Consider the following 27695-nt stretch of genomic DNA (forward strand, 5'->3'; position numbering starts at 1 on the left):
GCGAGTCAGCGAGTGCCGGAGCCAGAACAGCGGGTTAAAATTCAAACAGAGGTTTTTACCTCAGTGTGCTTGCTGCCATACTTCACTGCAGTCTGTCCTCGCCGTGTGCCCCATGCCCAGCAGGGCGGGGCCGCAGAGGGGAGAGCAGGCCGGGCCTGGGGGGTCAGAGGGCAGTCTTGCACCCTCTCCCGCCCAGGCTTGGCGGGCGGCCCTCCCCGGACGGCAGACAGGCTTTCGGTCGGTGAGGCTCGTTCCCCTGCTGTGACGGGGCCGTGCACTGAGCTGCCCTCAGGGCTCCCGGGAGGAGTGGGCGCGTGGGTACAGGCAGGGGCCCAGCCCACCAGCCCTGGCTCGGCTCAGAAGGACTCAGGAATCGTGGGAAAGGTTAGGGGTGCGTGGCCACATCCCGGGCCCAGCTCCCCGCTCTGCCCTCACTAGCCGTCTCCCGAGGCCCCATCTCCACGTCTGTAAACCGGGGATAGTAAGAGCATTCTCATCCCAGAATCATGAGAATTAAACGAGATAATTGTTTAAAGTGCTTGAAATACAAGATGACCTTCCTAAATGTCCGCGACTCATGTGCAAACAATGCACATTCGGGGCCACCCCGGGACTCCCGAGGGGAGGGCCCTACCCGGGCAATGTTGTCCGAAAGGCTCCAGGCCCGGCGGGAACCTGCCCCGGGGGAGGGGGGCGAGCCGCTCCGTCTCAGCTCAGAGAGGCAGACCTGCGGGGCGTCTCCGCTCCCGCTCAGAGAAGCCCTTTCCCGGCGACAGGCCGACAGTCCGGGACCCTCCGGGGGAGCTGCCAGTGAGGAAACCCCGTGTGTCCTCCTCGTGACACTCGGCTCGGGACATCCCGCTCACCCCGGGCGAGCTCCGTCTGTGAGCCTGGCCGGGGGCGGGTCTGGGGGCGGCCGGAGGGGCGCCCGGGGCTTTGTCCCCGAGGCTTTGGCCATCAGGAGGCCCTGGGCCGTCCCGTGACAGGCCCCATGACATGTACCCAGTGGCCGGCTCTCGCCCCAGAAACGCGGCCCTCCAGGGGCCAGCGCTCCGGGGGCGGCCACAGCCAGTTCTTGGAACCGGGACCGGCCGGGCGGCTGCGATCCCTCCGCTGAGCCAGTTTCTCTCCGGGAGGCCGAGGGCTGATGCTGCATCTGGGTGAGCGGCGGGGTAACGAGAACCACATGTCGCCGGGGGAAATGACTGGAAATTGCGCCGAGGAGGAGAATGTGGGGTTTTGAATTGCCTCCTGGAAGGCAGGCCGAGAAGCAAACAGGACGTCCTGCCATAAATCTCCCCGATCGATGTTGCAACACTCGGTCTCCAGGCCCCTCTCCAGGCCCCTCTCCAGGCATGGGGCGGGGGCAGGGGAAGGGGACAGGGGAGGCGGGGGGGGGGGGGGGGAGCTGGGGCAGCAGCCCATGAGGCCCCCAGCCCACCCCTCTCCGTGCGCCCCTCCCGCCGCTGGAATCCCCACCTGGATGTCCTCGGGCATCGGGACTCAACGTGCCCGAACTGCTCTCACATCTCCCCGAACCCGCGCTCCCCGCACATTCCACCGCGAAGAGAGGCCCCACCTGGCCCCGGGGCCCACACCTGGGAGCCATTCCCGGCTCCCGCCCCCACGCCGCCCCGTCAATCAAGTGCGGACCCTTCACCCCATGAGATTCTGGCATCCGTGTGCCCTGGCCCCGTCCCCGTTCCCTGGCCCCGTCCCCGTTCCGGGGCCTCCTCGGAGTCTGGTCACTCCCTGCGGCCTCCTGCCGCCCGCCCCGGACGGCCCGCTCCCCTCCCTCAGCCGCTGGGACCCGGAGAAGCCAGCCCCCCCCCCCCCCCCGGGCTGCGGCCCGTTTGGGGCCTGAATTGGAGCCCAAACCCACCATTTCTCCACCGAACTCCCCCTTTATTTGCCAAGAAAACGCACATAACAACAATGTAAACCCAATCTAGGGTCTAGTGAGAGGAGTGACCGCCCAGGGCCTGCCCGACACCAGGGCATCCGGTGGGACTGTGCCCCGCCCTCTGCCCACCTCCTCCCGGTCATGAGACTGAGGCGGCCATGGAGGTGACCCAGACGCAGCCCCGGCCCAGGGGCTCTGAGGTGGTAGTTAGCAACGAGAAGGGAACGTTACCAGCAGGAGGGGCGGGAGGGGCAGGGCCACCGGAGGAGCACCCTGAGCCCAGGAGGCCCGTGGGGGGCGGGGCCTTCCCAGGACCACGGTGGGCACAGCCGGGCATTAGGCCCCTAAAGCAGGCCACGCTCCCCCGCACCCGTTCCAAAGGCTGGGAATCCCGATGGGGGGACACCCTGGGTGCACCCCTCACCGGGGACGGCGCTGGGCCCAGGCGCCGCTGTGCGGGCGGGCGGCGCTGGGAGGCCGGCCGGGCCGGGGCGGTGAATGGCAGTCTGTGTGTTTGCTGTGCCCCCTGCTCCTCGGAGGCCCCGGGAAGTAAACATTTGCTGGGTGAGCGCAGACGCTCCTTTCCCTAGCACAGCGCCACTAGCCTGCCCCCCAGCCTGCCCGCCAGCCCTCCAGTCTGCTCCCCAGTCTGCCCCCCAGCCCCCCAGCCTGCCCTCCAGTCTGCCCCCCAGCCTGCCCGCCAGCCCTCCAGTCTGCCCCCCAGTCTGCCCCCGAGCCTGCCCGCCAGCCTGCCCCCCAGCCTGCCCCCCAGCCCGTCCCAGGCACCAAAGGGAGCACTGACAGTGCTCAGCGGGCATCACCCTCCTCAAAGGGCAGCAGCGGGCATGGGCTGGCTGTGTCCTGCTCGGCCCTGTAATCCCCACGCCGGGAGCTGGTCAGCGGGGACCAGGCAGGGCAGGCCGAGCACATGTGAGTCCTGTGTGGCCTCCAGTGCAGGGAGTGTGCGCTGCCCATTCTCCTGTCCCAGCCCTGCAGGCCCGACCTGAGCCTTCCTCCCTGGGACAGAGACTGCACGGGGTCACAGCGCCCGGCAGGAGGTCACAGGGCCCGGCAGGAGGTCACAGGGCCTGGCAGGAGGTCACAGGGCCCAGCGCGGGGTCACAGGACCTGGCATGGGATCACAGGGCCCGGCATGGGATCACAGGGCCCGGCAGGAGGTCACGGGGCCCGGCACGGGGTCACAGGGCCCGGCACGGGGTCACGGGGCCCGGCACGGGGTCACAGGGCCCGGCATGGGATCACAGGGCCCGGCAGGAGGTCACGGGGCCCGGCAGGAGGTCACGGGGCCCAGCACGGGGTCACGGGGCCCGGCACGGGGTCACGGGGCCCGGCAGGAGGTCACGGGGCCCGGGACGGGGTCACAAGCCTGCCAGGTCGGGATCCTCGGGCACTCTGCAGCCTTCTGCTGAAAGCTAGGAGCGTGCATTACACAGACCCCGACCGCCTCCCCGCTGATGGCTCCCGCCCCCCAACAGCTGCCCTCCCCGGAGCCGGCACCACGGCCCTGGGTGGCATAGAGCCGTGCCTGGAGGAGCAGCCTCGCCCCCTCTCAGTGTGCTGTGAGCGGACCCTCGCCCTTCCCTAAGCTCACACGGGCTCCGCTCCCCGGGCAGTGACTTCTGGGACACCCAGGACACGCTGGGACCTTCCCGTGACCTCAGGATAAACGATGGGCTTGTGTGGGGCAGGCAGGCGTGGGCGCGGGCGGTCTCCGGGCGCCCCATCCCCTCTCCCCTCCCCCGTTCACAGAGGAGCCTCCCGCCCCGCGGAGGCCCCGGGAGGGGGTGTAATTGGTTCTGCATGGAGCCGGCTGGTTTATGTCCACGTCCAGGAAAGAATGCGGGAGGCCCGCAGGCGGAGATCACGTGGCCCTCCCCGCGGACGCCCCTCCACACCTGGTCCCAATTAGGCCGCTTCCTGCGACCAAACCCCGGCTCCGCCATGGCGGGCCCTGCTCGGCTTCCTTTGTGAACGTGCACCGAGCCAGGCCCTAGAGGCGGGGGAGTGCGGGGCCTGGGGGGCCGGGGAGGGCTGGGGGCCGGGGCTGGGTGGATGGGGAGGGCTGGGGGCCGGGGCTGGGTGGATGGGGAGGGCTGGGAGGCCCGGGGCTGGGTGGACGGGGAGGGCTGGGTGGACTGCAGGGCTGGGGGCCGGGGCTGGGTGGACAGGGAGGGCTGGGAACACTGAGTCTGTCCCTCCGCACCTCAGGCCTCGGCGCCAGGCGCCTGGGTTTATGGGGCGACACCCCCTCAGCGGGCGCCTCCGGGCGACAGGCCACCTGGATCCAGAGCCGGCGGGCGCCCTGGGCCGAAGCCGTGTTTTCTTCGGGGCGGGCGGCGGGAGCCAACAGACGGGCCCGCGGCTATTTTTAGGCTGAGCCTCTCCGTTCCCGGGACCCTCCTCTCCCTCCGGCCGTGGGGCCGGGTGTGCTGTTTCCTCGTTTCCCTGCGTCCAGGAGCCTCAGGCACTCACACCCGAACCCACACTTCCCGCCACCGCCGAGTCACATGGTGGCATTTCGGGGTGTCCGCTCTGTGCCTCACTAGCGACCCCCGCGGCCCGTTCCCCCCCAGCTCTGTGTCCCGGGGCTGGGGGTGCGGCCGGAGTCAGCACCGTCCAGGGAGACGGGGCCGGGGCCGCAGCCCGGCCAGGTCGCAGGCCGGCTCTGGTTCACTGTGGTGACACCACGGGAGTGGATCTCAGCTCCTCTCTGGCCTGGCGGCGGCCGGTGGGGTCTGGCCCAGGCGGGGGCCCAGGCGGGGTCCGGGGCGGGGAGCATGGGCGGGGGAGCCGGTGCGGGGAAGCTGGCCACACGTGTGCTCACTGACAGCGCCTGCATGGAGAGCACGGCCGGGTGCCCCGACCAGCACACGTTCACAGTCCCAGCAGGAGGCCGGGAGTCCAGGACCGCAGTGTGGGTCCAGCTGGCTCCTTCCCCGGCCTCTCCCCTCGGTGTGTAGACCCTGTCCCTCCCTGTGCCCTCACGGGGGCGCCCCTCCGTGCCCTTGTCTCCTCTTCCTATGAGGACGCCGGGCAGGGCTGATTCAGGTGCCCCTCAGAGGCCCCCCCCCCACACACACACACACAGCGCCCGCTGAGGTCCTGGGCTGGGGCTGCAGCACAGGCTCGGGGTGTGGTGTCCAGCTCAGCCCCGACCAGAATGCATTGCAGTGTGAGGAGGGCGAGTCCTGAGAACCCCGGAAACCCCGAGAGGCGACGCTGGACATGTGTCGGGGTGCAGGGAGGGGCTCGGCTGGGCTGGGGAGACGGGGGCAGAGATGGGAAGTGGAGCCCCAGGCGCGGGGGAGCCGGTCCGGGAGAGGGTGGGCGAGAAGAGCAGAGGTCCAGGACCGAGCACCCGGAACCCAACCTGGGGAGGGTGGGTCCCCCAGGGGCTCCGGGAAGGGGTGGCATGGAGCCCAGGGCGTGGTGGCCACGGGCATGGCCTCTGCCTGGGGGTGCCTTTTCCCATCGGGGTGACCCCGTTTCTTGATGCCGCAGGACAGCGGGCGTCGGACTGGAGGCTTCGCGATGCTCTGCCCGCGTCCCGGGCACCACCCGGGCGGGTTCCGGGTTCGGGCGCCGAAGAGACAGGCGGGTGAGAATCTCTGTCTCCAGGAGCAGCTGCCCTCTGGGATTAAGCACGGTGACTGTCCTGTGATTGCAAAAGCCTGCCCCCCCCCCCCAGGCCCACAGTGGGGAGCGAACACCGGACGCCCGCCCGCCGCCCGGACGGGGAGCCGCCGCCTGGCGTCTCGCTGGCTTTGTCTGGCTCTGGACGCGGATTGGCGGGAGGATGATGCTTTCCAGATGGGCCTCCCCGCAGCCAGGGCCCCGCTCCCGCGGCCTCCCCCCTCCGCTCGCTTCCTGCTGGGCCCCGGGCCAGGCGGAGGGGCCGGCCCTCCCTCCGGCTCCAGCATTCCACATGTGCTGGGGCGTGCGAGGCCCTGAATCAAAGCCAGGCACGGAGCCCCCACTCCCCTCCCTCCCCCCAGCTCCCCGGCTCCCCCCGGGCCAGCCGCTCTGAGCCTTCAATTTGAAAAGTGCTTCATAATCTTCAGAAACACCCACCGGGCCGGCCAGGCTGCCTGCCAGCCCCTGCTGCGGGGGCTGGGGGGGGGTCCGCTGCTATTGGTTCCAGCTGCCTTGATACCCCTCATGGGGAGGCCAGCACGAACCCCCAAAAACCCCCCCCCCCTCAGATCTGACCCCCTCTCCCGCCCGCCCCGCCTGTGGGTAAACACCCTCCTCAGACGCTGATACTGGAACAAAGAGGTGAGACACTGGGGGAGATACTGATGTTGTGACTTCGTTTGACCTTTGAACCAGCGTGGTGACAGAGTCACAGGAAGCCCAAACCCCCCGGGAGCCCTGTCCGCTTCTGGCCAGAAGTCCCTTCCCTCTCCTCCCTCCGGCACAGCAGGAAGTCTGCACACTTTGTACAAAACAAATGGAAGAAGGTTCTGGAAGGCGGAGGGAAGCGGGTGGGCTGACTCCAGGCCCTCAGAGCAGGCTCGGGGCGTTTGGGGTGCCCGCTGCCCCCGGGGGCCGGTCGGGGGCTGAGGACGTGGCTCCCGAGCGCCCACAGGTGGGTGAGCAGCAGCCGGAAGCCGGTCCGCAGCCGGGGACCCGGGGGCGGCCCCGCGGGACCCCAGCTCAGGCCCGCTTCGGGGCGCACACAGCAGGGCCCCACCCCCTCCGGGCAGGGGGCTGGGTGGGGAGCCGGGCGCGAGGGCCCTCTCCCACGGCTCAGCAGAGACGCGGGGGGAGGGGAGGCTGTACCCAGCGTGGCCGTGGCACCCCCGCCCCCACGGGATCAGAGGAGGCCCAGGTCCCTGCTGCCCAGCTGTCACCTCCCCTGCCCGTGGCTCAGGTGGCAGCAATGACAGAGCCCTTCTGTCTCTCCCGCCGGGGGTCAGGGGGCCCCTGCGGGAGCCAGAGCCCACCCCACCCCTTCCTGAGTGCAGCGGCCGGAGGACACCCGCCTCCCGCGTCCCCCAGGAGGCAGGGCCGCGTCCGCCCGAGCGCAGGGAGGAAGCGGGCCAGAGGGCCAGAGGGCCAGAGGGACCGCGTCTCGGTCCTCGGAGAACATCCGGTCTCGGCTGGAAATCACCCATCGCACCGAGGACCGGCAGGGTCTGCCGGAGGGAATGGGACAATGAGCAGACCTCGCGGGAGGAGGGGGCGGGAGGACAGAGACCCCGGAGCAGCCGCGGGAAGCTCGGGGAGAAAGCGCCAGTCTCAGGAGACCCGGGAGAGGAAGCGGGAGAATCCACGCGCCCAGGATGGAGCAGCAGGAAGTGCTGCCCGCAAACAGCCCGGACACAACCCCGGGGAGAAGGGACAGGGCCTCGGACCCGGGCCACAGCCTGAGAGCCGATGTGTGTGATGTCAGGCTCTGGAAGGAGGCAGAATGCGGGTGGAGCTGGAATCAGAACGGGAAACCTCCCGAGTTTGGCAAAAGACAGAAACCTATAGCGTCGATAAGCTGAGTAAATCCCAAGAATCATAAACCCAAAGACCCCCCTGACACCTCAGAGCCCAAATTCCGAACACGAGAGACAGAATAAAACCCTGAAAGTAGCAAGAGAGGGGAGCAGGGATGGTGACAGCAGATTGCTGCTCAGCAATCCTGGAGGGCGGCAGGAAGCGGTGACATTTCACCAGGGCTGGGGGAGGGAACTCAGACTTCCAGACTCGGAAACTCTTCTTTAGAGAACAAAAGGAAAGCAGGCACATTATCACATTAAGGGAAATGGAGATGTCAGTAGCTCTGTCCTTAAAAATTACTAAAGTAAGTTTTCTGAACAGAAAGGAAACAATAAAAGAAGAAACCTTATAAATCAGGGAAATAAGCAAAAATACGGGGGAAATTGCCCTAGCTGGTTTGGCTCAGCGAATAAACCGTCGGCCTGCAGACCAAAGGGTCCCAGGTTTGATTCTGGTTGCGGGCTCGATCCCCAGTGGGGGGTGTGCAAGAGGCAGACAATCCATGATTCTCTCTCATCATCAATGTCTCTCTCTCTCCTTCTCCCTTCCTCTCTGAAATAAAATAAAAAAATATGTAGCCTGGCCGGTGTGGCTCAGTGGTCGAGCGTTAACCTAGGAACCAGGAGATCGCTGTTCGACTCCCAGTCAGGGCACATGCCTGGGGTTGCGGGCGTGGCCACACAGTGTGTGGGGCTTGCAGGAGGCAGCCGATCCATGATTCTGTCTCGTCATCGATGTTTTTATCTCTCCCTCTCCCTTCCTCTCTGAAGACAGTAAAAATATATTTTTTTTTAAAAAGAAGGAAACCACGCATGGAAAGACGGAGGCAGAGAGCGCACACCCTGTCCCTGGAGGCTGGGAATGCCTCCACGTTTTGGAACTTTTCACCTAAAACTGTCAAAATGAGAAAAAGAGGGCCCGTCGCTGGCAGGACGAGCCTTAGCCTCGGGGAGAAATCTGGGTGGAGCGGAGGCCTCCCGCGGCTGTTTCCCGGGTGCGGCCGCTCTGTCCGGCTCAGGGCCCGGCCCTCCGCCGCAGACCGCGTCCAGGAGGCCGGCTCCGGGGCCCCATGAACCCTGTGTGACCGGGACCCTCCTCTCCGGGCCGGCTCCGGGGCCCAGGAACCCTGTGTGACCAGGACCAATGCCGCTGGGCCCTCCGCAGCGCACCTCCTCTCGCACGGCCGTTTCCTCCTCCCAGCGAAGCGTAAAGAGTGTGTTTTTGCGTTTCCCCGGCCCCACGGGGGCCGTAAGACCCGGGCATGGCCAGCAGACACGCCGGCGGCCGTGCGCGTGGGGCGGCTTTCCCGCAGTGGCGGGCGTGCCCGGAGGAAGGTCAGGCCGCGTGGGGCCGTCCTGAGCAGCACCCGCCATTCCGGGGCCCCTCGGACTGGGCCTGGGGCTCAGTCTTGCTTTGCTACAGACCTTCCTACGCACACACATCCCCCTTTTTAGCGGGGCCTGTTCCCCGCTGGCTCGGCCTCTGTCCCCACCAGGACACTGAACCGCCAGAACCGAAACCTGGGAAATGCTTCGCTTGAAACGAGGCGTCGGAGGAGGAGCTTGGATGCCAGCTTTGTGTCGTACATTTCGGATCTCCCTGGATCCAACGCTGCTGTTTACATTGCTATTGATTTATTTATTTTAATATGTGTGTGTGTGTTTTATTAATTTCAGAGAGGAAGGAAGAGGTAGAGAGATAGGAACATCAACGATGAGAGAGAATCATGGATGGATCGGCTGTCTCCTGCACGCCTCCCTCATCCCCCCGCTGGGGATGGAGCCTGCACCCCAGGCATGTGCCCTTGGCCAGAATCGAACCCGGGACCCTTCAGTCTGCAGGCCGATGCTCTATCCACTGAGCCAAGCTGGCTAGGGCTAGACTGCTTTTTATTGATCAGAGAAGGAGAGAAACATCGATTTGCGGTCCCACTTATGTATGCATTGAATGGTCGCTGCTTGTGTGTGTCCTGACCCGGGATCCGACCTGCAACCCTGGTGTCCAGGGGGAGATGCTCTAACCACCAGACTACCTGCAGGGCCCGTGTTCTTTCATCAGGACAGTGAGCCCTCCGGAGCGGGACAGGCTGGGTGAGGGGAGCGGAGTGAGGGGAGCCTGCTGCTGCGGTCAGCCCTGCGGGGAGGAGACAAAGAAAGGGCTTTGCCGAAGCCCCCAGCCCGAGGGGGCCCCAGATCCCTCTCAGGAAACACCTCCCTGGCGGTCAGCTACGGGCTCCTCTGGAGCGGCCTGGCGGTCAGAGGTGTTACACTGACGGCTCCTGGAGCCGGGCCCGCGCCTCCGGCCAAGGATGCCGCCGCCCGCCTTCGCTTCCAAAGTCAACCGTGGGGACTCAGCGCGGGGCCGGCCTCCGAGCCAGGAGCTCCTGCTGCAGCGAGAGCCAGAGCCGGAGGAGAGGGCTCCGGGCTGTGCCCGGGCGGTGCCTCCGCCCTCGCCCGCAGAGCTGGCTGGGGCCATGGCTTCCCAGGGGACATTCTGGGGAGTCCCGAGAAAAGGGGCCTTCTGCTCGGGGGGCCCCAGGCTGCGGGGCGGAGGGGGCAATCTGGGGGGCATTGGTGGTGTCGGTCGGGGCACCCTCTCTCTGCCCAGGTGGCCCTCACCCGCTCCTCAGGACTCCAGGCAGAGGCTCGCCGTGGGAAGACTATACTGCCCCCCAGTATTCTGCACCCCACTCTTCTCTCCTCCTGTGGTTCTCCTTGTCCCCCGTGTGTCCACCTGGCGTGAACTCACAAGAAGGGCAGCTCTGCCGAAACCGGTTTGGCTCAGTGGATAGATCGTCGGCTTGTGGATTGAAAGGTCCCGGGTTCAATTCCGGTCAAAGGCATGTACCTTGGTTGCGGGCACATCCTCAGTAGGGGGTGTGCAGGAGGCAGCTGATTGATGTTTCTCTCTCATCAATGTTTCTAACTATCTCTCTCCTGTTCTCTCTGTAAAAAATCAATAAAATATATTTTAAAAAAGAATGGCAGCTGTTTTGTTCCTCGCCTGTGAGCTCCTGTGGGAGGGATCGTGTCTGGAGCATCTTCGTGTCCCTGTGGTCAGCACAGGGTGTCCCTGTCCCCACGGCGCCCCCCGCCCTGCCTGTGCCCCCCCCCCCAGGGCTACCCTCGGGGCGGGGGCTTTTGCAAAGGTTCTTTGAAGATAAAGCATTTTCCTCACCCCCTCCGACCCGCAGCTGCTTTTAAGGTTTTCTGTATGTTTGTCTTTCTGCTCGTCTGTGCTTAAAACGCGGTTTTCTTTGTGTTTACCCTGTTTGGGAACAATGGGGCTTCTTGAATCTGTGGGTTGGCCTCTTTCATTGTTTGGGGGAAATTCTTGGCCATAATCTGAGTGTTGCTTTTGTCCCCTCTGCACCTCTTTTTCTGAGGCCACGATGATATGTATCCTAGTTAGGCCTTTTGATTATGTCCTACAGGCCTTTTAGTCTCTGGTTGTAGTTGTTTTTTTTTTAATCCATTTTTTTTCTGTCTCAAGATACATATATATATATATATATATATACATATATATATATATAATATATTTTATTGATTTTGTACAGAGAAGAAGGAAGAGAGAGAGTTAGAAACATCGATGAGAGAGAGTCATCGATCAGCTGCCTCTTGCACACCCCCTACTGGGGATGTGCCCGCAACCAAGGTACATGTCCTTGACTGGAATCGAACCCGGGACCTTTCAGTCCCCAAGCCGACGCTCTATCCATTGAGCCAAACCAGCCTCGGTGAAGATACATATATTTTTATTGACTTCGCTTTGAGTTCATTTTTCTTGTGTTCTGCTGTGTCTGAATCTGTCGCTAAACCTCTCCACTGGGTTCTAAATTTTTCTTTTCTGGAACATCCGTTTGGTTATTTGGTTCTTTTTTCTCTGAATATTCCAATTTCCAATTGGGAAAAACTACCTTTCATTATTTTCTTACACTTTCCTTTATCCCTTTGACATATGAGTCATTATTATTTCAGAGCCTTAGTCTGCTCACTGCAGCACCTGGGTTGGCTGTGATTGTGCATCCTTCCTGTCTTTCTCTTCATCACTTGTCATAGTTCCTGGACTCCTTTCATGTCTAGTAATTTTGATTGAATGCTGGACATTGTGCACAGAAAACAGGAGGCTCCGGTGACCCTCTTCCCCTCTGGAGCTGGTACTTCCTTACCTCCTGAAAATATTCCTGCTTAAGTGACAAAAATCTAAACACAAAACTGTCCCTGTGAATGAATCATTTGAGGGGCTTCTCATCTCGATGCAACCAGAGATGGAGTGGGGGAGGGGCTTGGTGCAGTTGCAGGCATACTTGTCTGTCTCTGGGGCACCCCTGTCCCCAGGTGTAGAGAGGGTCTGGGAAGACCCCTGAGCTGATTGTCACTGAAGGCAGCAGTGCCCAGCAGAGCCATACCCTGGAAACACACCTTGCCAGAGGCAGGTGTGTTGTCAGCCTGACCTTCAGCTCAGGCGGGGGTGTGTGTGTGAGTGTGTGTGTGTGTGTGTGTGTGTGTGTGTATTTCATAATCCAAATCCAGCCAAGAACCAGGAACTAGCACGATTATCCAGGCCCACCCAGAAGTGACGATTACAAAGAAGTCACAAGATTGCACATAATCTCCTTTGTCTTGACCTTTAGTAAAACTTCCTGGTTTTTGCTGTGTATCAGCTGGGTCTCTGTCTCTCCATCCGTTTTCCTTTTATCTCTGTGTCTATCTCTTTCTTTCATTTTCTCAATCCCCAGCCACCCCTACTCAGGAACTGGACTGCTCTTCAGCCACGCTGGACCTGGAAAAGAGAGAAATATTTATACCCGGGCAGTGCCCTCCTGAGACAGAGGACAGGAGAGCCAGCCCTGTCCTCACGAGATCCCCCCTGGCTCTCCCAACTCCTGTCCATGTAGCTTCAACCTCTGGCAGATAAATGGAGAGGCAACTGGCCATGGGTTTGAGGCAGGTCTCCTCCCAGGCTGGTCTCCTGTGCCCGAAGCCCCAACTCTGCCTTTCTGCCATCCCCCGGCTCCCAGGTCCCCGCACAGAGCCAGGACCAGCAACTGCGCCCCCAGGAACAGGGGCCGTGCGTCCGGACCCCCTCCTGTTCCCTGCCACACTGCCGTGTGCCCACGCAGGTCGCCGCCGCCTTCTCTTTTCCCGGCAGAGGCTCCTGGCCCAGAGCAGCCCAGGCCTCAGTGCTCAGAACAAGCGATGGCTAGAGGGTGTCCGCTCAGCTCAAGGTCATCCCACACTAGAATGTCGCCTACCCTAATACCAGGTGCCTCCACGGCTCTGTGAGGCTGTAACATAGGGTGTTTGCCACGGACCCAGGTTTATCTAATGGATAGGACGGGAATATTGACCTGGGATGGGCGATCTGCTGCTTGCTCCAATTTGAAAAGTAGGAAAATGCCCTCACCGTTTGGCTCAATGGATAGAGCGTCGGCCTGTGGACTGAAAGGTCCCAGGTTCGATTCCGGTCAAGGGCATGTACCTTGGTTGCGGGCACATCCCCAGTGGGGGGTGTACAGGAGGCAGCTGATCGATGTTTCCCTCTCATCGATGTTTCTAGCTCTTTATCCCTCTCCCTTCCTCTCTGTAAAAAATCAATAAAACATATATATATATATTTTAATCTTTTTTAAGGTGGGTGGCACCGTCCTCGTGGTTTGCTTCCTTTTATGTGATCACGGTGAGGCTCACCACATTTCCACAAACGTCACTCTGGAAACCCGGCCTGCAGTGCGGTGTCAGGTCCTGGTTGAGGGGCTACTGGCCCCTGCTCCCCACTGTGCACCCTGAGTCACCCCCATGATGCCCTGCTCTCGAGAGAGTCCCACACCCGGGCTGGCCCGCCCGGCCCGCCTCCCTCCTCGCTGAGGCCTTACACAGGGGAGGTCAACCCCGGACCCAGGCCAGCCTCCTGGCCACTCTGTGCTTCAGCAGGCTGAACTCCAGACGGGGAGCTTGGAGGCCGGGAGGGGAGCAGGCCTGACCTCAAACCTGCCCCCCTCCCAACCCCACGGGCCTGCTGAGCCCTCTCCTCGGCGCCGGGGCTGGTTTCCTGTCTCAGGGCCGTGGGAGGCCTCCGAGCGGGTCTGCATTGAGCCTGGTCTCCCTGGTGTGAGCCCATGGTGGCTTCGGAAGCCAGGCCGCTGCTGGAGGGACACGCACGTGGCCGGGCAGGCCGTGATCTGATCAGACACGTGCACGGGGCAGGCCTGCAGCATTCCCCACGCGTGTCCGGGACACCCTGTGTGGGTGCACGCAGGACCAAGGCGCTCCTTCCCAGGCGAGCCCAGCTGGGGGCCAGAGTTGAAAGGAGGCCTGGCTGAGAGAGAAAAAGAGAGAGAGACGTGCGAGAGCCAGGGAGAGGGCCCGCAGGGACCAGACGGGCTGACGGGAGGGGAGGCCAGCAGCCGACGTGCCCACAGACCACCCAGCCGGGCCCGAGGGCGGGAGAGGTGTTGGTGATGTGAAACACGAGAGCACGGAATGTGGTCCCGCTGAAGTCAGCCTCATAAACCGAAACCCAAGACGCCGGCCGCCCTCCCCGGCTCAGGGGCTCCTGTGCTGAGAGACCCCCGCTCCCCCCTGATCCAGCCCCCAGCCCCAGAACGAGGCCCAGAGCAGGCGAGGGACCGGCCTACGGTCCCCTGCCGGTGCGGAGGCCTCTGAGGGCTGAGCTCAGCCACCAGGAGAGCCAGGGGCCACCCAGCAGGCGAGGCCCTGGCTCCGTGGGCACAGGGAGGCCTGGTCAGGCTCCTTCAGGTGCTCACGCCGGCCTGACCGCACCGCAGGCCCCCGTGCTGCCCGCTCCTTTCCCTGCCGCCGGGCGCACTCCCGCGGCCACACGGAGAGACCTGCTCCCGTGGCCCTCGGCCTCCCTGACACCGGCCGGCCAGTGTCGTCTCCCCGACTCTGAGCTCCTGAAGGGTCTGCCACCTGCAAGTCTCTTCCCTGCTTTGGGACACGGTTTTCTCTCGTCTGTAGAATGGGGCCACGTGAGGCCCAGAGCCACGGGGCACCCCATAGACTCCCGGTGCCGCGCTGTGGGCAGAGGGCGGCCCCCAAATCCCAGCCCGGGGAGGCCCGGCCCGCTCCCGGCGAAGCACAGCAGACGCTCCGTCAGGCTCCCAGCGACGCAGACTTTCCTAAAACATGACTCAACGCGAAAGACTGCGAGCTCCTCTTACAAAACACCGCCACGGGGCCTCCCTGCCGGCCTGCCGCTTCGCACGTCGGCGGGGCGGCTCCCGCTGCCTCAGGGCCGGACCGAGGGGCCTTCGGCCACTGGGAGAGCCCGGTCCGTCCAGGAGGCCGGCGGCCGAGCAGAGCCCGGTCGGTCCAGGAGGCCGGCGGCCGAGCAGAGCCCGGTCGGTCCAGGAGGCCGGCGGCCGAGCAGAGCCCGGTCCGTCCAGGAGGCCGGCGGCTGAGCGACTGAGCGAGGCGCCCCGGGAGCCGCACCTGCCCTCTGACCAGTGCGCCCCACTCCGGGACTCGGTCCTAAGGGAATGGCCCCAGTGGAGGGGCTCAGGACAAACACACGGTCCAGGCAACGTTTCCTCTGAGGACCCTGAGCGCAGACACCCTCTCCCGGCTGCGCAGAGGCCCCCGCCGCCGGGTGATTTATCGGCTCCGGAGCAGCTCCTGGCCGGATGCGCAGGGACGAAGTCAGGGGACGGTGTGGGCCCTGCGACAGGCTGTGACGCTGCACGTGAAATACCGCGACTCGGCCGCCAGGACTGCAGCTACGGCCGGAGGACCGGTGACGGCACACGGCTCTCCGCACGTGGTCACGGCTAAAAGCGGCTCAGACGCCCCACGGTGGGAATGGAGACGACGGCCGGTTGTACAAACGCGCTCTGCGCGGCCTGGTTAGACCCTTTCCCCTTTACGAGCCAGTGAGGCTGGCAGAGAGCAAAACACACGCAGGCGGGAAGATCACCCTTCCCCTCCCCAAGGACAGGGCCTTCTCCCGCCCGCTCCGCCCGCGCAGCGTGTGTCTGACCAGCGCTGGTCTGCGGCGGCGCTGCGTCTCCCTCTCGTTGTTAGTTTGTGGGGGAAACAAGCACCTCTGAGGCCACAGCCGTCGTGTTTACGGACGTGAGGCGAGACAGACATCCCGCCTGGGGCCGGGCCTTCTGGCTCCTCCGCGTCCCTCCGCGTCGCACGCTAGCTGCTGTGTTCCCACGGGCCTGTGTGTCTCCGTCATAAATCTCCGGGCGATACATGGAATTGTACACACAGCACCCATGGCCGTGCACACTGAGTCTGGAAAATCTTATAGCTTTCCCGTCTCCCAGCATTCACAGATTAAGAGATCCGATGCTCCATTCAGACTTATAATAAGAAATAGAAAGTGCTTAGGACTAAATAAGATGCAAAAGGTCTGCACTTTATTTTAAAAAATCTATTTGCCCTAGCTGGTGTGGCTCAGTGGATAGAGCGTCAGCTTGTGGAGTGAAGGGTCCACGGTTCCATTCTGGTCAAGGGCACATACCCGGATTGCAGGCTCGATCCCCAGTAGGGGGAGTGCAGGAGGCAACCGATCCATGATTCTCTTTCATCATTGATCTTTCTGTCTCTCTCTCTCCTTCTCAGAAATCAATACAATTATATTTTTAAAAAGGCAGCATTTTACTAAAAGACACAGTTCTCAGAGGAGCGGGAGTCGTGGGCTGGGCTTAATTCCCCAAAGTGCCCGCTCCCCTGCCCCCCTGGGGTGCTCAGGGCACCCACATACCCTGTCTCTCTGTATAAACCTGGTTCCGCTGAACTCAGCTCAGACATCTCACCCACAGGGCGACTGCGTGACCGCCCCGAGGCACCGCAGCCACGCCAGGCCCTCCCCCAGGGGCCGTGAACGCGGGCCGCCGTCCCCGGAGTGAGTCCTCCATCCTAGGGGACCTCGGCCTCCTCTGAGCCTCTGAGTCTCCAGTCCGCCGGGGCCCTCAGCTGTGAGCACCGGAAACCGCTCTGCAGGACGTAACCGGCAAGAAAGGCCCTGAAATGGCGTTGGGCAGCCGGTGGCGTCCTCGGGAACACTGCAGACCAAGCCTGGACCTGGGCTAGCACAGGGGTGTCTGGAGGAGCCAGGGCCACAGCCCAACTCAGGCCACAAAGCCATCTGGTGGTACCACTGCCACGTGCCACGTGCCACTAACACCGATGCCACGGCTTGCTGGGCCGCCAGCACAGACCCCGGGAATCCTAGGTGTTGGCTGCCGCTGCTTCTAACCAGCAGCAAACCGACTCGCCACCGGCCCTGCCGCGGGCGGTCACCGCTCCCTCTCCGCAGCCCGTGGCCAGCGCCCGGGGGCCGGCCAGCACCCGGGGGTGGGGGAAGGGAGACTCTGGATTCAGGGAGGTTCCCAGGCGGGAATTCTTCACCCAGAGGCGGGAAAACGGAGAGCCGCTCACTGTCCGCGTGTCGGCTGTCCCCCGGCCTTCTTCCCGCACGCCGGGCGGACACCGGAGGGAACGGAGCGAACGGAGGCCCAGACACACGTGGCCGTCCCCGCCGGCACCGCCCCGGGCTCGGGCGGCGTCTCCGGAACCAGAGCAGAGGGCTCTCACTCCGTCAAAACAGCGTGACTCTCCCTTCAGCTATGCGACCGTTTCTCCTCCTCACCCAGGAGCGCCAATGCCTTCCTTAAAAAAATGGGGTGTGTGTGTTTAATTGATTTCAGAGAGGGAGGAGGGGACAGGGAGAGAGGGAGAGAAACATCCGTGATGAGAGAATCATGGACCGGCTGCCTCCTGCACGCCCCATGCTGGGGATCGAGCCCGAGACCTGGGCCTTGACTGGGAATCGAACCCTGACCTCCTGGTTCATGGGTCGGACGCTCAACCCCGGAGCCACGCCAGACAGACCGGCGCTTTTCATCTTTTTGTCAGCCACGTTTGCCATGCCCGCGGGACAGCCGAGCCGCGTGCCCTCCCCGGGGTCAGCTCCACCCGCGGCCGGAGTGGAGCGGGCTGGCTCTCAGCCCTGGGCCAGCTCTGGGGCCGGCAGAGGGCAGGACCCGGGGGCACCTGGGTGCCAGGGACGGCTGGCTCTGCCCTCCCTAAGCCAGGCTCCTCCGAGGGGTGTGTGAGCCCTGCGCTTGTCACTGCACCGCCCGCCCGCCCTCCACGAGGACAGCTGCCACCACAGGGGCGGGGCTGCCCTCTCCCCTGGCAGCCCAGAGCCCGGGGCGGAGGGGACGCCAGCTCTTTAACAAAGAAAGAGAGGGCGTGGCACAGGCAGCGGCCGAGCCGGGAGGCAGGGAACGCCGGGCCCGCCTGGGTGTCTGGGAGCCGGGGCAGGCCGGGGGCTGCCCGGTGAGCCAGGGGTGTGGGTGGCACGGCCAGGGCAGCCACTGCCCGGAGGACCACCCACGGCGCCGCAGCCGCACACGGAGCCGCAGGAAGCCGCCGCCCCCCAGGCGGCACCACAGCCATGTGTTTTCTGGGGAAAAACAGGCCCCGGAGCCAAGAGCCGTCCTTCACACAGACAGAGGCTGCTTGTCCGGAGGACGGCGGCGGCCCCGGGGAGAGGGGCAGCTGGGCTGTCACGCGGGACCTGACGGACGGCTTCCTGCTCGGAAATGAAGCCGAGGCCCGGGGGTCCCCTGGCCCGGACCGGGGTTCAGAGGGCGGGGGCCTCTCTGAGCATCAGTCCGCTTCTGCACACGCACGCAGAGGGGCCTCTCGGCTCGGACTCCCGCGCAGAGCTGCCGAGGGCGCAGAGCCGGGGGACCCTCGCGCCCAGGGAATCAGAACACGATTCACCTTTGGCTGCCAAGAGCGTCAGGGTCAAGTTTGGGCGCAGGAGCCCTGTCCCTCCCTCAGCCTTCTGGTCCACGTATTCCTCCCGTCTCAACTGCTCCTCAGAAAAGAAGACATGAAAGAGAAAAAGAAGAATTTCACCGAACAACACCCACTGCCATTTAGCTCATTTTGATCTTTTTATTTTTTATTTAAAAAAAAATATTTTATTGATTTCTTACAGAGAGGAAGAGAGAGGGATAGAGAGTTAGAAACATCAATGAGAGAGAATCATCGATCAGCTGCCTCTTGCACACCCCCTACTGGAGATGTGCCTGCAACCAAGGTACATGCCCTTGACCGGAATCGAACCTGGGACCCTTCAGTCCGCAGGCCGACGCTCTAGCCACTGAGCCAAACCGGTTTTGGCTTAAATATATTTTTTATAGATTTTTTTACAGAGAGGAAGGGAGAGGGATAGTTAGAAACATCGATGAAAGAGAAACATCGATCAGCTGCCTCCTACACACCCCCCACTGGGGATGTGCTCGCAACCCAGGTACCTGAGGTACATGCCCTTGACCGGAATCGAACCTGGGACCCCTCAGTCCACAGGCCGACGCTCTATCCACTGAGCCACACCGGTCAGGGTCCTTCTGACCTTTAGTTACAGGAATGCGGCTCCTACCATGACCGCTGTGTGGACCCGGCACTCACGTGCCATTTTGTTTTCCTTGTTGTTATTCTTTCTTTCCGTGACATCAGGTCACGAAGGTCATATTTCTACTTCGGCCTCCTTCCTACTCAGTCTTTTCCACAAGGGCCCCATCACACGGACCGCAAACCGGCCATGGCAGGAGCGGCTTTCTGTTTTCTGTTTGGATTTCCTCTGTGATAAATAGTGCTGCTATTATGGAAACACACGAGTGCAGGTCACGAGAGAATCACAGAGAGAGCGAGGCAACCGCTCACAGGCGCGTGGGGAGCGCGCGGGCCGCCTGGGCGGCGATTAACGCGGCGCCGAGCCCCGAGACGCCTTTCCTTTGCCCGTGAAACGGCCCAGATTAGCCGGGACGCGGCCCGGAGCCGGGGGGGAGGCCCTGCCAGCGCCAGGTCAGTCCTGGGCAGTGGGTCTCCGGGCGGAGCGGAGCTGTGTGCCTGAGCCCGAGGCCGGGCCGGAGAGCCCGCCTGGCACAGCCCCGGTGCAGTCCCCCGGCCAGACGTGCGAGGCCGCCTCCTCACGGACGGGGACGGGCCTGCCGTGGGGTCCCTGACGAACAGAGCCCCCACAGGCGCCCGGGGCCGGGAGACCCATGTCCTGGACTCAAACCCCGGGTCCGCTCGTCATGAGAGTCTGCCCGTGACCTCGCCTCTCGGAGCCCCAGTTCCTCCCCTGCAGAGGTCACAGGCCTCCGAGAGCCGCGTGCGGGCGGAGGAAATAAGGCTGAGTGCCTCCCGCTCCCTCTCGGACAGGCCGGCCTCCTCACAGGCCCAAACACAGCACACAGTCTGTCTCCATCCCACAGCCAGCTGCCCGCAGGGCTCACCCCGCCGGGACCCTAGCCAAACCCCACCCCGTCACAACGGCCCACGCGGCCCAGGGCCTCTGCCACCCTCCCCTCCGCAGACGCTGTTCCCTCTGCCAGGAAGCCCTTCCCGCCCTTCTGCTCGCCTTCAGGGGCCAGGCCGGGCCTCCTCTCCTGGGGGAAGGAGGCAGGTAGCAGGGCGCCCCAGAGGGAGCCCCGAGGTTCTGAGGCTCCTGTGGGGAGAGGAGCTGTTTGCCTTTGGTTTGGGGGCTGTTTTGTTAATCCTCACTCGAGGGTGTTTTTTCCATGGAATGTTCGGAGAAAGTGGAAGGGAGAGAAGGAGGGGGAAAGAGAGAGAGAAACGTTGATGTGGGAGAGGTACATGAGTTGGTTGCCTCCCCCACTGGGGCAGGGATCAAACCTGGAAACCAGAGCGTGCCCGTGACCAGCCATCTAACCTGTGGCCCTTCCATGCGCGGGGCGACGCTCTAACCACTTGGCTGCACTAGCCAGGACTTGCCTTTGATTTTTTTTTTTTTTTTAATATATTTTATTGATTTTGTACAGAGAGGAAGGGAGAGAGATAGAGAGTTAGAAACATCGATGAGAGAGAGTCATCGATCAGTTGCCTCTTGCACACCCCCTACTGGGGATATGCCCGCAACCAAGGTACATGCCCTTGACCGGAATCGAACCCGGGTCCCTTCAGTCCCCAAGCCGATGCTCTATCCATTGAGCTAAACCGGTCCCGGCTTGCCTTTGATTTTTAAATCTAACATGCATCCAGGACAGGGCACTGCCCGTCCCGGGTTTCGGGTTCGATCTCCAGTGTGGGGCATGCAGGAGGCAGCCGATCCATGATTCTCTCTTCATTGACGTTTCTATCTCTCCTTCTCCCTTCCTCTCTGAAATCAATAAAAATATATTTTAAAAAAATAAAAAGAAGAGGGGCAGCCCTAGCCGATGTGGCTCAGTGGATAGAGCACCAGCCTCTGGACTGAAGGGTCCCATGTTCGATTTCGGTCAAGGGCATGTACCTTAGTTGTGGGCACATCCCCAGCAGGGGGTGTGCAGGAGGCAGCTGATCGATGTTTCTCTCTCATCAATGTTTCTAACTCTCTGTCCCTCTCCCTTTCTCTCTGTAAAAAATCAATAAAATATATTTTTAAAAAAGAAGAAGAGAACCGAAACCGGTTTGGCTCAGTGGATAGAGCGTCGGCCTGTTGACTGAAAGGTCCCAGGTTCGATTCCGGTCAAGGGCATGTACCTTGGTTGCGGGCACATCCCCAGTAGGGGGTGTGCAAGAGGCAGCTAATTGGTGATTCTCTCTCATCGATGTTTCTAACTCTATCCATCTCTCTTCCTCTCTGTAAAAAATCAATAAAATATATTTAAAAAAAAAAAAAAGGAAGAAGAGGGACATACCATATGTGAACAGCTTGATACGTTCTCAATGGTAACCAACAGCCAGAGTTAAAAAGGACAGACCCTCCCCAGCTTCCTTATGCAGGTCAACCCAGCCACGGCCACCGTCCGCTGCGGGGCACCTGTCTGTCCTCAGAGACGGGATTCCACAGGGAGTTCTTTCTCACGGGCTGTGCGGTGACACGGAGCCTGAGGGCCATGCTGAGGCTGTGCGGGGGGAGGAGCTGTGGCTCCAGAGCCGTGGGCGCTCCGCGGTGCGTGCCGGGAGCCACGGAGGCCCCGGAAAAAGCCACTGCACCCGCGGGGGCTGTCCAGTGCCGGGTGCGAGGGGAGGCCTCGGGGAAGGCAGTGGAGCCGCTGGGAGGGGGGGGGGCAGCAGCAGCGGAGTGAGTGTCTGGCGGGACGTCTGGGCCCAGGCGGGTCCAGGCGGGTCCACAGGTGGCGGAGGGTGGGCCTCACCTGCCGGGGGGGAAGCCGGCTGAGGTCGGGGTGCGCCTGGGGACACAGCCTCGCTCCAGCGTGGTCTGGGGCGTTCCTGTCACACCCCAGCTCAGGCCTGACAGCCCTGGACACAGTGACTCCATGTTGGAGCCTCCGAGGCGTCCAGGAGGCCGCCCTGCTCTAGCTCTGCGCAGTGTCACTGCCTGTTTTCCTCCTCAATTCGTTTTCCCTGATGTCAGAGAGGAAGGGAGCGGGAGCGGGAGAGGGAGAGACATCAATGAGGAGAGAGTCATGGCTGGGCTGCCTCCTGCACACCCTCCACTGAGGATGGAGCCCACCACCCGGGCCTGTGCCCTGACCGGAATCGGACCGGAAGGCTGAGGCTCTGTCCACTGAGCACAGGGCCAGGCTGCCTTGCCCTGCCCCGCCCTCCCGCCTCCACCCGCCGCCTGACACTGGGCCCGGGACACAGTGTGAGCACCTGGGCCAGGCCCTGCCCTCCTGCACACGCGGCCTCTCTCCGGCCGGGGACCCACACATTGGGGGTGGGGGGGCTCCTGTGGATCGCACCCCTCACTCCGCACTTTCACCGCACTCCTTTCCTGTTTGTGTGTTTTTAAATAAATCTATGCATGGCCTCACAGACGTCACCCCCGGAGGCTGCAGCCGTGGATTCCTACCCAAAGCAGTGGCCCTCCTGGGTGCCCGGCAGGCTGCTCCCCACACCAAATGCAGCTCTGTTCCCCGCGGGCGTGGCTCCCCCTGGCTCCTAGGGGGGTGCCAGCCAGTCTGCCTGCCTCTCCCGGGCACCGTCCCACCGTCCGGGGAGCACCTGGGGCCGCCGCCCTGCAGACCTGGGGGCGATCAGACCTGGGGGCGATCAGACCTGGGGGCGATCAGACCTCGGGGCGACCAGACCTGGGGGGCGACCAGACCTGGGGGCGATCAGACCTGGGGGCGATCAGACCTGGGGGCGATCAGACCTGGGGGGCGACCAGACCTCGGGGCGATCAGACCTGGGGGAGATCAGACCTGGGGGCATCAGACCTGGGGGCGACCAGACCTGGGGGCGACCAGACCTGGGGGCATCAGACCTGGGGGCGACCAGACCTGGGGGCAACCAGACCTGGGGGCATCAGACCTGGGGGCGACCAGACCTCGGGGCGACCAGACCTGGGGGCGATCAGACCTGGGGGAGATCAGACCTGGGGGCGATGGGCACGCGGGGCTGGGGGCCGGGAACCAGCAGACACAGACAGGGTGCGCAGGGCCTGTCCTGCGGGGAGCCCCCAGGGAACACCGCCCCTATCCCCGCCCCAAAGGGCGCCTCCACCCCGGGACCCGCCCTTCCCTCCGGAGCCCCGGTGCTGACCTTTGGCCGGAGGGTGGGGGGCTGCACCGGGGGCGGGGGTGCCTCCCCAGTGCGTCCCCCCTGGCCCTCCAGGAAGTTTGGGGTCCTCGCCCCTCCAGCAGGGCCCGCGCCCTGGGCACCCGGTGGGGGTGCGGGGGGAGGAGGGGCCTCCCGCAGCCCCGCCCCGCCCGCCTCCTCGGGGCGGGATAATTGAACGGCGGCTCCGGGACAGCGGAGGCTCCAGGAGGAGTGAGGACCGCGCCGCCCTGTCCCCGCACCGTCTCCACCCCGTGCTTCCCCGCGCTCAGTCCCCGCTCAGTCCCCGCGCCGCCCGGAGCCCGCGCCTCCGCCCGCCGGCCCCATGGAGCGCCCGGCCCCGCGGCCGCTGCTGCCGCTGCTCGCCGGCCTCTGGCTGCTGGCCGCCGCCGCAGGTAGGAGGGGGGCCCGGGAGCGCCCCTCGTGAGTGTCCCCCAACTCAGCCCGCGCCCCGGAGGTCCGGGAGCTGCCGGCGCCCAGCTGGTACGCCCTGCGCGGTGCCCTGCGCGGTGCCCGGGCCCCTCCCTCCCCACACTCACCCCAGCTCTTCCCCACACCCGGCTGTCTGAGGGGCACCCCCTCCTTCAGGCCAGCTGGCACCCACAACGCCCACCCTGTGCCAGTGCCACCCACCGGCCGGGCTCGGAGCGGTGGGGAGAGGAGGCCCAGCGGGTTGCCCGCGCCCTGGCTCCCTGGGTGCCAGGAGGGAGGCATATCTTGGGCGCTGCGCCCGCCTCCACCAGCTGAGGGCGGTTGTACCCAGTTTGCTGATGAGAACACTGAGCCGGAGGTGGAGAACAGGGACTTGTCCAACTGACGAAACCTGTGTGTGTGTGTGTGGGGGGGGGGTGGAGGTGACAGGGGTGGGGGTGGGGGTGGAGGTGACAGGGGTGGGGGGAGTGTGGAGGTGACAGGGGGTGGGGGTGGGGGTGGAGGTGACAGGGGTGGGGGTGGGGGTGGGGGTGGAGGTGACAGGGGTGGGGGTGGGGGTGGAGGTGACAGGGGGTGGGGGTGGGGGTGGAGGTGACAGGGGTGGGGGTGGGGGTGGAGGTGACAGGGGTGGGGGTGGGGGTGGAGGTGACAGGGGGTGGGGGTGGGGGTGGAGGTGACAGGGGTGGGGGTGGGGGTGGAGGTGACAGGGGTGGGGGTGGGGTGGAGGTGACAGGGGGGCCTGAAGACGTCAGAGAGAAAGGGCGATCGGGGGTGTCAGGGTGACAGCTGTGTGGGGGGGAACCCCCGCCTGCCCTCCCTGGGCACCGGCCCAGACTGAGGCTCTGCCAGCTCCCTCTCAGCCCGGCTGGCACCTGACACCAAGCCCACCGGATGCCCGTGGGTGGAGTCTCCAGCAGCAGGCCCCTGGCTCAGGCCCCCAGGGCCGACACCCTAGGGATGGGAGCGCAGTGCGGTGCCCTCATCTCTCCTGGATTCCTCTAGGCCTCGCCCCTGAGGGTAGGGGTGGGGGTGGGGAACCACAGTGCCCTTCCCATCAGAGCCATGACCTCTGACCTCTCTGCTGACTTATCAGTGATCAGCCAGGCCTGCCTTCCAGCAGCTTGTTCCCCGGAGCCAGGCCCAGGCTGTCCCCGCCCCCCACCCCGGACCAGGCCCCTTATCTCGGGGGCTGAGCTGTGGGGCTCTGGTGGCCGCCCCAGCCCTCCGGAGTCAGAGGCCACCGAGTCCCAGAGTCCTCACCTCTGAGTGTGCCGAGTTCCTTGTAACTCCCAGGTGACCGCCCTGTCCTAGGTCAAAGGTCATTGGCCCCGGCTGTGCTGGCCTGGGGCGCAGGGAGGGGCAGGGAGGGGCTGGGAGGGGCAGGGAGGGCACAGGGAGGGGCTGGAGGGGGCACGCTTGGCAGGAGTGTCTTGGCTCACTGACTGTCCGACCTTCGACCTCTGGGAGCTCTGGCTGTTGGGGCACCAGCTCCGTCCTGGGCGTGTCCTGGGCAGCTGCAGGGGGGATGGCGCAGGGGAGCAGGGCTCGGCACCGCAGCAGAGCCGTCCTGACCCCGCAGGGCCAGGGGCCTCTGGGAGGAGCCCGTGTGGGCAGCAGTGCGCGGGCAGGCGGGCGGGCAGGCGGGCGTTGGGGGACCACCAACTGCAGTGATGCTCACGGGGGGCGGGGCTCGGATTGGGGGCCCCCGAGAGCCTCCTGTGGGAAGTGGGAGGGGCCTGAGACCCCTGTGTTACAGGTGAGGCCCCGCCTCCACCGCCACGCCCCCTGCTGCGGTGCCCGCGGGCGCACCTGCGGCCTGGCCGTGCCGGTGCGGAGGGCACAGGCTCTGAGGCTGGGGTTGCACAGTGGCCCTGACCTCCGTGGGCAGGGAGCCCTCTCCGTGGCCCCCATGAGGACCCTGGCTGCTGCCGCTGTGTCCCGGGGGCGGGGGGCTCTGTGTTTAGAGGTGTGCGCTGGCTGGGGGACAGGGGCACTGGGCGGCCGGGGCCCGGGCCCCCCTCTCTGCAGCTGCAGCCGCGGAGCTGGGGGGGTCCAGGGGCCCCCTCCCCTCCCAGCAGTTTAAAAGCAATCGCGGGCAAAGCCAGCAGGTCTGAGTCCTTTTGCCCATCTGCTGAGACTCATGGGTGACCTGGCCACGTGACAAAGGTCATGCCCAAGGTCATGAGACACACACACACACACACACACACACACACACCCGCGCTCCTCCTCGTGGGGATTTACCCAGAGAGAGCGGGTGGGAGGGAGGGGAGAAGAGGGGGCTCTGCTTTTTCCAAGACTTTCCTGGCCTTTGGCTCCGCTGATTACAGAGCAGGTCCCTAATCAGCGCCTGGAAGGAGAACAAAGGACCAGGGCTTGGCGCACACACGGGGCGGCCCCTGCTGATCCTGGACGGCTCCTGGGGGGGGGGCGCGAGTGGGCCGTGGGCGCCCCAGGAGCACCGAGTGCATGGAGAGGAGACGGGCCTGTGGGCAGCCCAGGACCTCTGCTGTGGGGCTCACCGCTCCAAGCACGCCCCTCCCGGCACTGCCGGCCTCCCCAGCTCCGGACTCCGGGTGCTGGCGGGCACCACAGCCAAAAGCCCCCGGGGCGGTTTGGAGGTTTTCTCACTGGTTCACGGAGAGGAAGGAAACTAGAGTCACAGGCAGCCTGGGTGGGAGGGGACAGGGGATGCCACCTGCCCGGGGCTGCGTTATTATTCCGCTGTGTGGTCCCCTTTCCTGTCCCCCTAGCTGGCTCTGACGGCGCTCACACTGACCTTCTCCAGCCACGAAAAGAGGCCCACAGGCCACTGAACTGGCAGCTGTCAATGCCACAGCCACGCAAAGCCCCCCTGTCGCTAAATACCCACCGAGGACCAGCTCTGCCAGACGCCATCCTAGGTCTAGGGCCGTGGTCGGCAAACTGCAGCTCGCGAGCCACCTGCAGCTCTTTGGCCCCTTGAGTGCGGCTCTTCCACAAAACACCACGGCCTGGGCGAGTCTATGTTGAAGAAGTGGCGTTAGAAGAAGTTTAAGTTTAAACAATGTGGCTCTCCAAAGAAATGTCCATCGTTGAGCTGTTGGTATTTGGCTCTGTGGACGGATGAGTTTGCCGACCACTGGTCTAGGGGATGAGCAGGGGAGAGGCTGGGCCTGGCCCTTCCTCCCGGGGGCGCATCCAGATAATTACAAATCCAGTCTAACTGGCAGAGTCCCGGAGGACTTCCTGGAGGAAGCAGCCTGCCAGCGGGGGTGTGGAGAGCAGAGGCAGAGGCTGGGTTGGTGGGTAGAGGTGGGAGGAGGGTGCTCCAGGCAGGGGGAATGGCATGGGCAAAGGCCCAGGGTGGAGAGAGAGAGAGAGAGAGTGGGACTCCCAGAAGCTTCCAGAAGCTCTCCCCCTCCTGAAGCCTGGGGAGCACGCAGTGCTGAGGGCGGCACCAGCAGCCCCTTCCTTCAGGGCGTTGGGGAGCGATGGGTGCGGGCAACTTTGCAGGTGAAGAAGTTTTATGGAGCCAGTTCTCCTCGGGGCAGTTACTTTGCCAGTGCGCTTCGTACAATGAGAGCTTTTCCAGCCCTGACCGGTGTGGCTCAGTGGATAGAGCGTCAGCCTGCGGACTGAAAGGTCCCAGGTTCGATTCCGGTCAAGGGCATGTACCTTGGTTGCGGGCAGATCCCCAGTGGGGGGTGTGCAGGAGGCAACTGATGGATGATTCTCTCTCATCGATGTTTCCAGCTCTCTACCCCTCTCCCTTCCTCTCCGTGAAGAACCGATACCTTACATATGTATAAAAAGAAAGCTTTTCCTTTTGCAGAACAGTGAACTATCAGAGTTTCATGAACAAGTGCTTGTGTGGGTGGTATGGCTTCTGGTCATGATCAGCAGTGTGGCCGCAGAATGCAGTGCGGGGAGGGCATCCGTTTTGTCATTTTTCTGGGACCCGAGACCCCGGAGGGAGCTCAGAGGAGAGGGGGTGCGGCTGGAGGCTAAGTCATCGGTCCCACGACACCCTGTGCGGCAGGTGGGGGGCCAGGGCTGGCGTCTTCTGGCCGCCACTCCTCCCCCGCCCGCCTCCTCCACCCCCAGGGCTTCAGCCGAGGCTGGGCGGCAGGAGGGGGGCCGGCTGCCCCGCTGTCCCCCTGCTGTCCGAGGTCCTACACTCCAGGGGCTGGAGACAGCCATTCTCAGGGTGACTGAGAGAGCCTGCCCGACCCCACGCCCTCTGCACCCGGTTCCTCGGACACGGAGGGACCGTGCTCTGTGCGGGGACGTCGGACAGCCCTGGCGGTCACCCGTGGGCTCCTCAGCACCACTGGAAGCAGGAGCAC

At 64.0% G+C, this 27695-nt stretch overlaps 1 protein-coding gene across 3 annotated transcripts in view; it reads left to right on the forward strand.

Annotated features, from left to right (window-relative positions):
- Positions 1–23100: 23100 nt before the first annotated feature.
- The window catches only part of FBLN1 (fibulin 1), a 50482-nt gene continuing 45887 nt past the window's right edge, over positions 23101–27695 (forward strand). The window contains exon 1 of one of the 3 annotated variants that reach the window (XM_084878127.1): positions 23101–23330. In XM_084878127.1, coding sequence (XP_084734253.1) covers positions 23261–23330 — 70 coding nt within the window. In that variant the 5' untranslated portion in view covers positions 23101–23260. The remainder of the gene's footprint in view (positions 23331–27695) is intronic. The other 2 variants (XM_084878125.1, XM_084878126.1) reach the window with 2 other exon arrangements.

This window comes from Pipistrellus hanaki (genome assembly GCF_964339955.1).
Source record: "Pipistrellus hanaki genome assembly, chromosome: 3".
Lineage (NCBI taxonomy): Eukaryota > Metazoa > Chordata > Mammalia > Chiroptera > Vespertilionidae > Pipistrellus > Pipistrellus hanaki.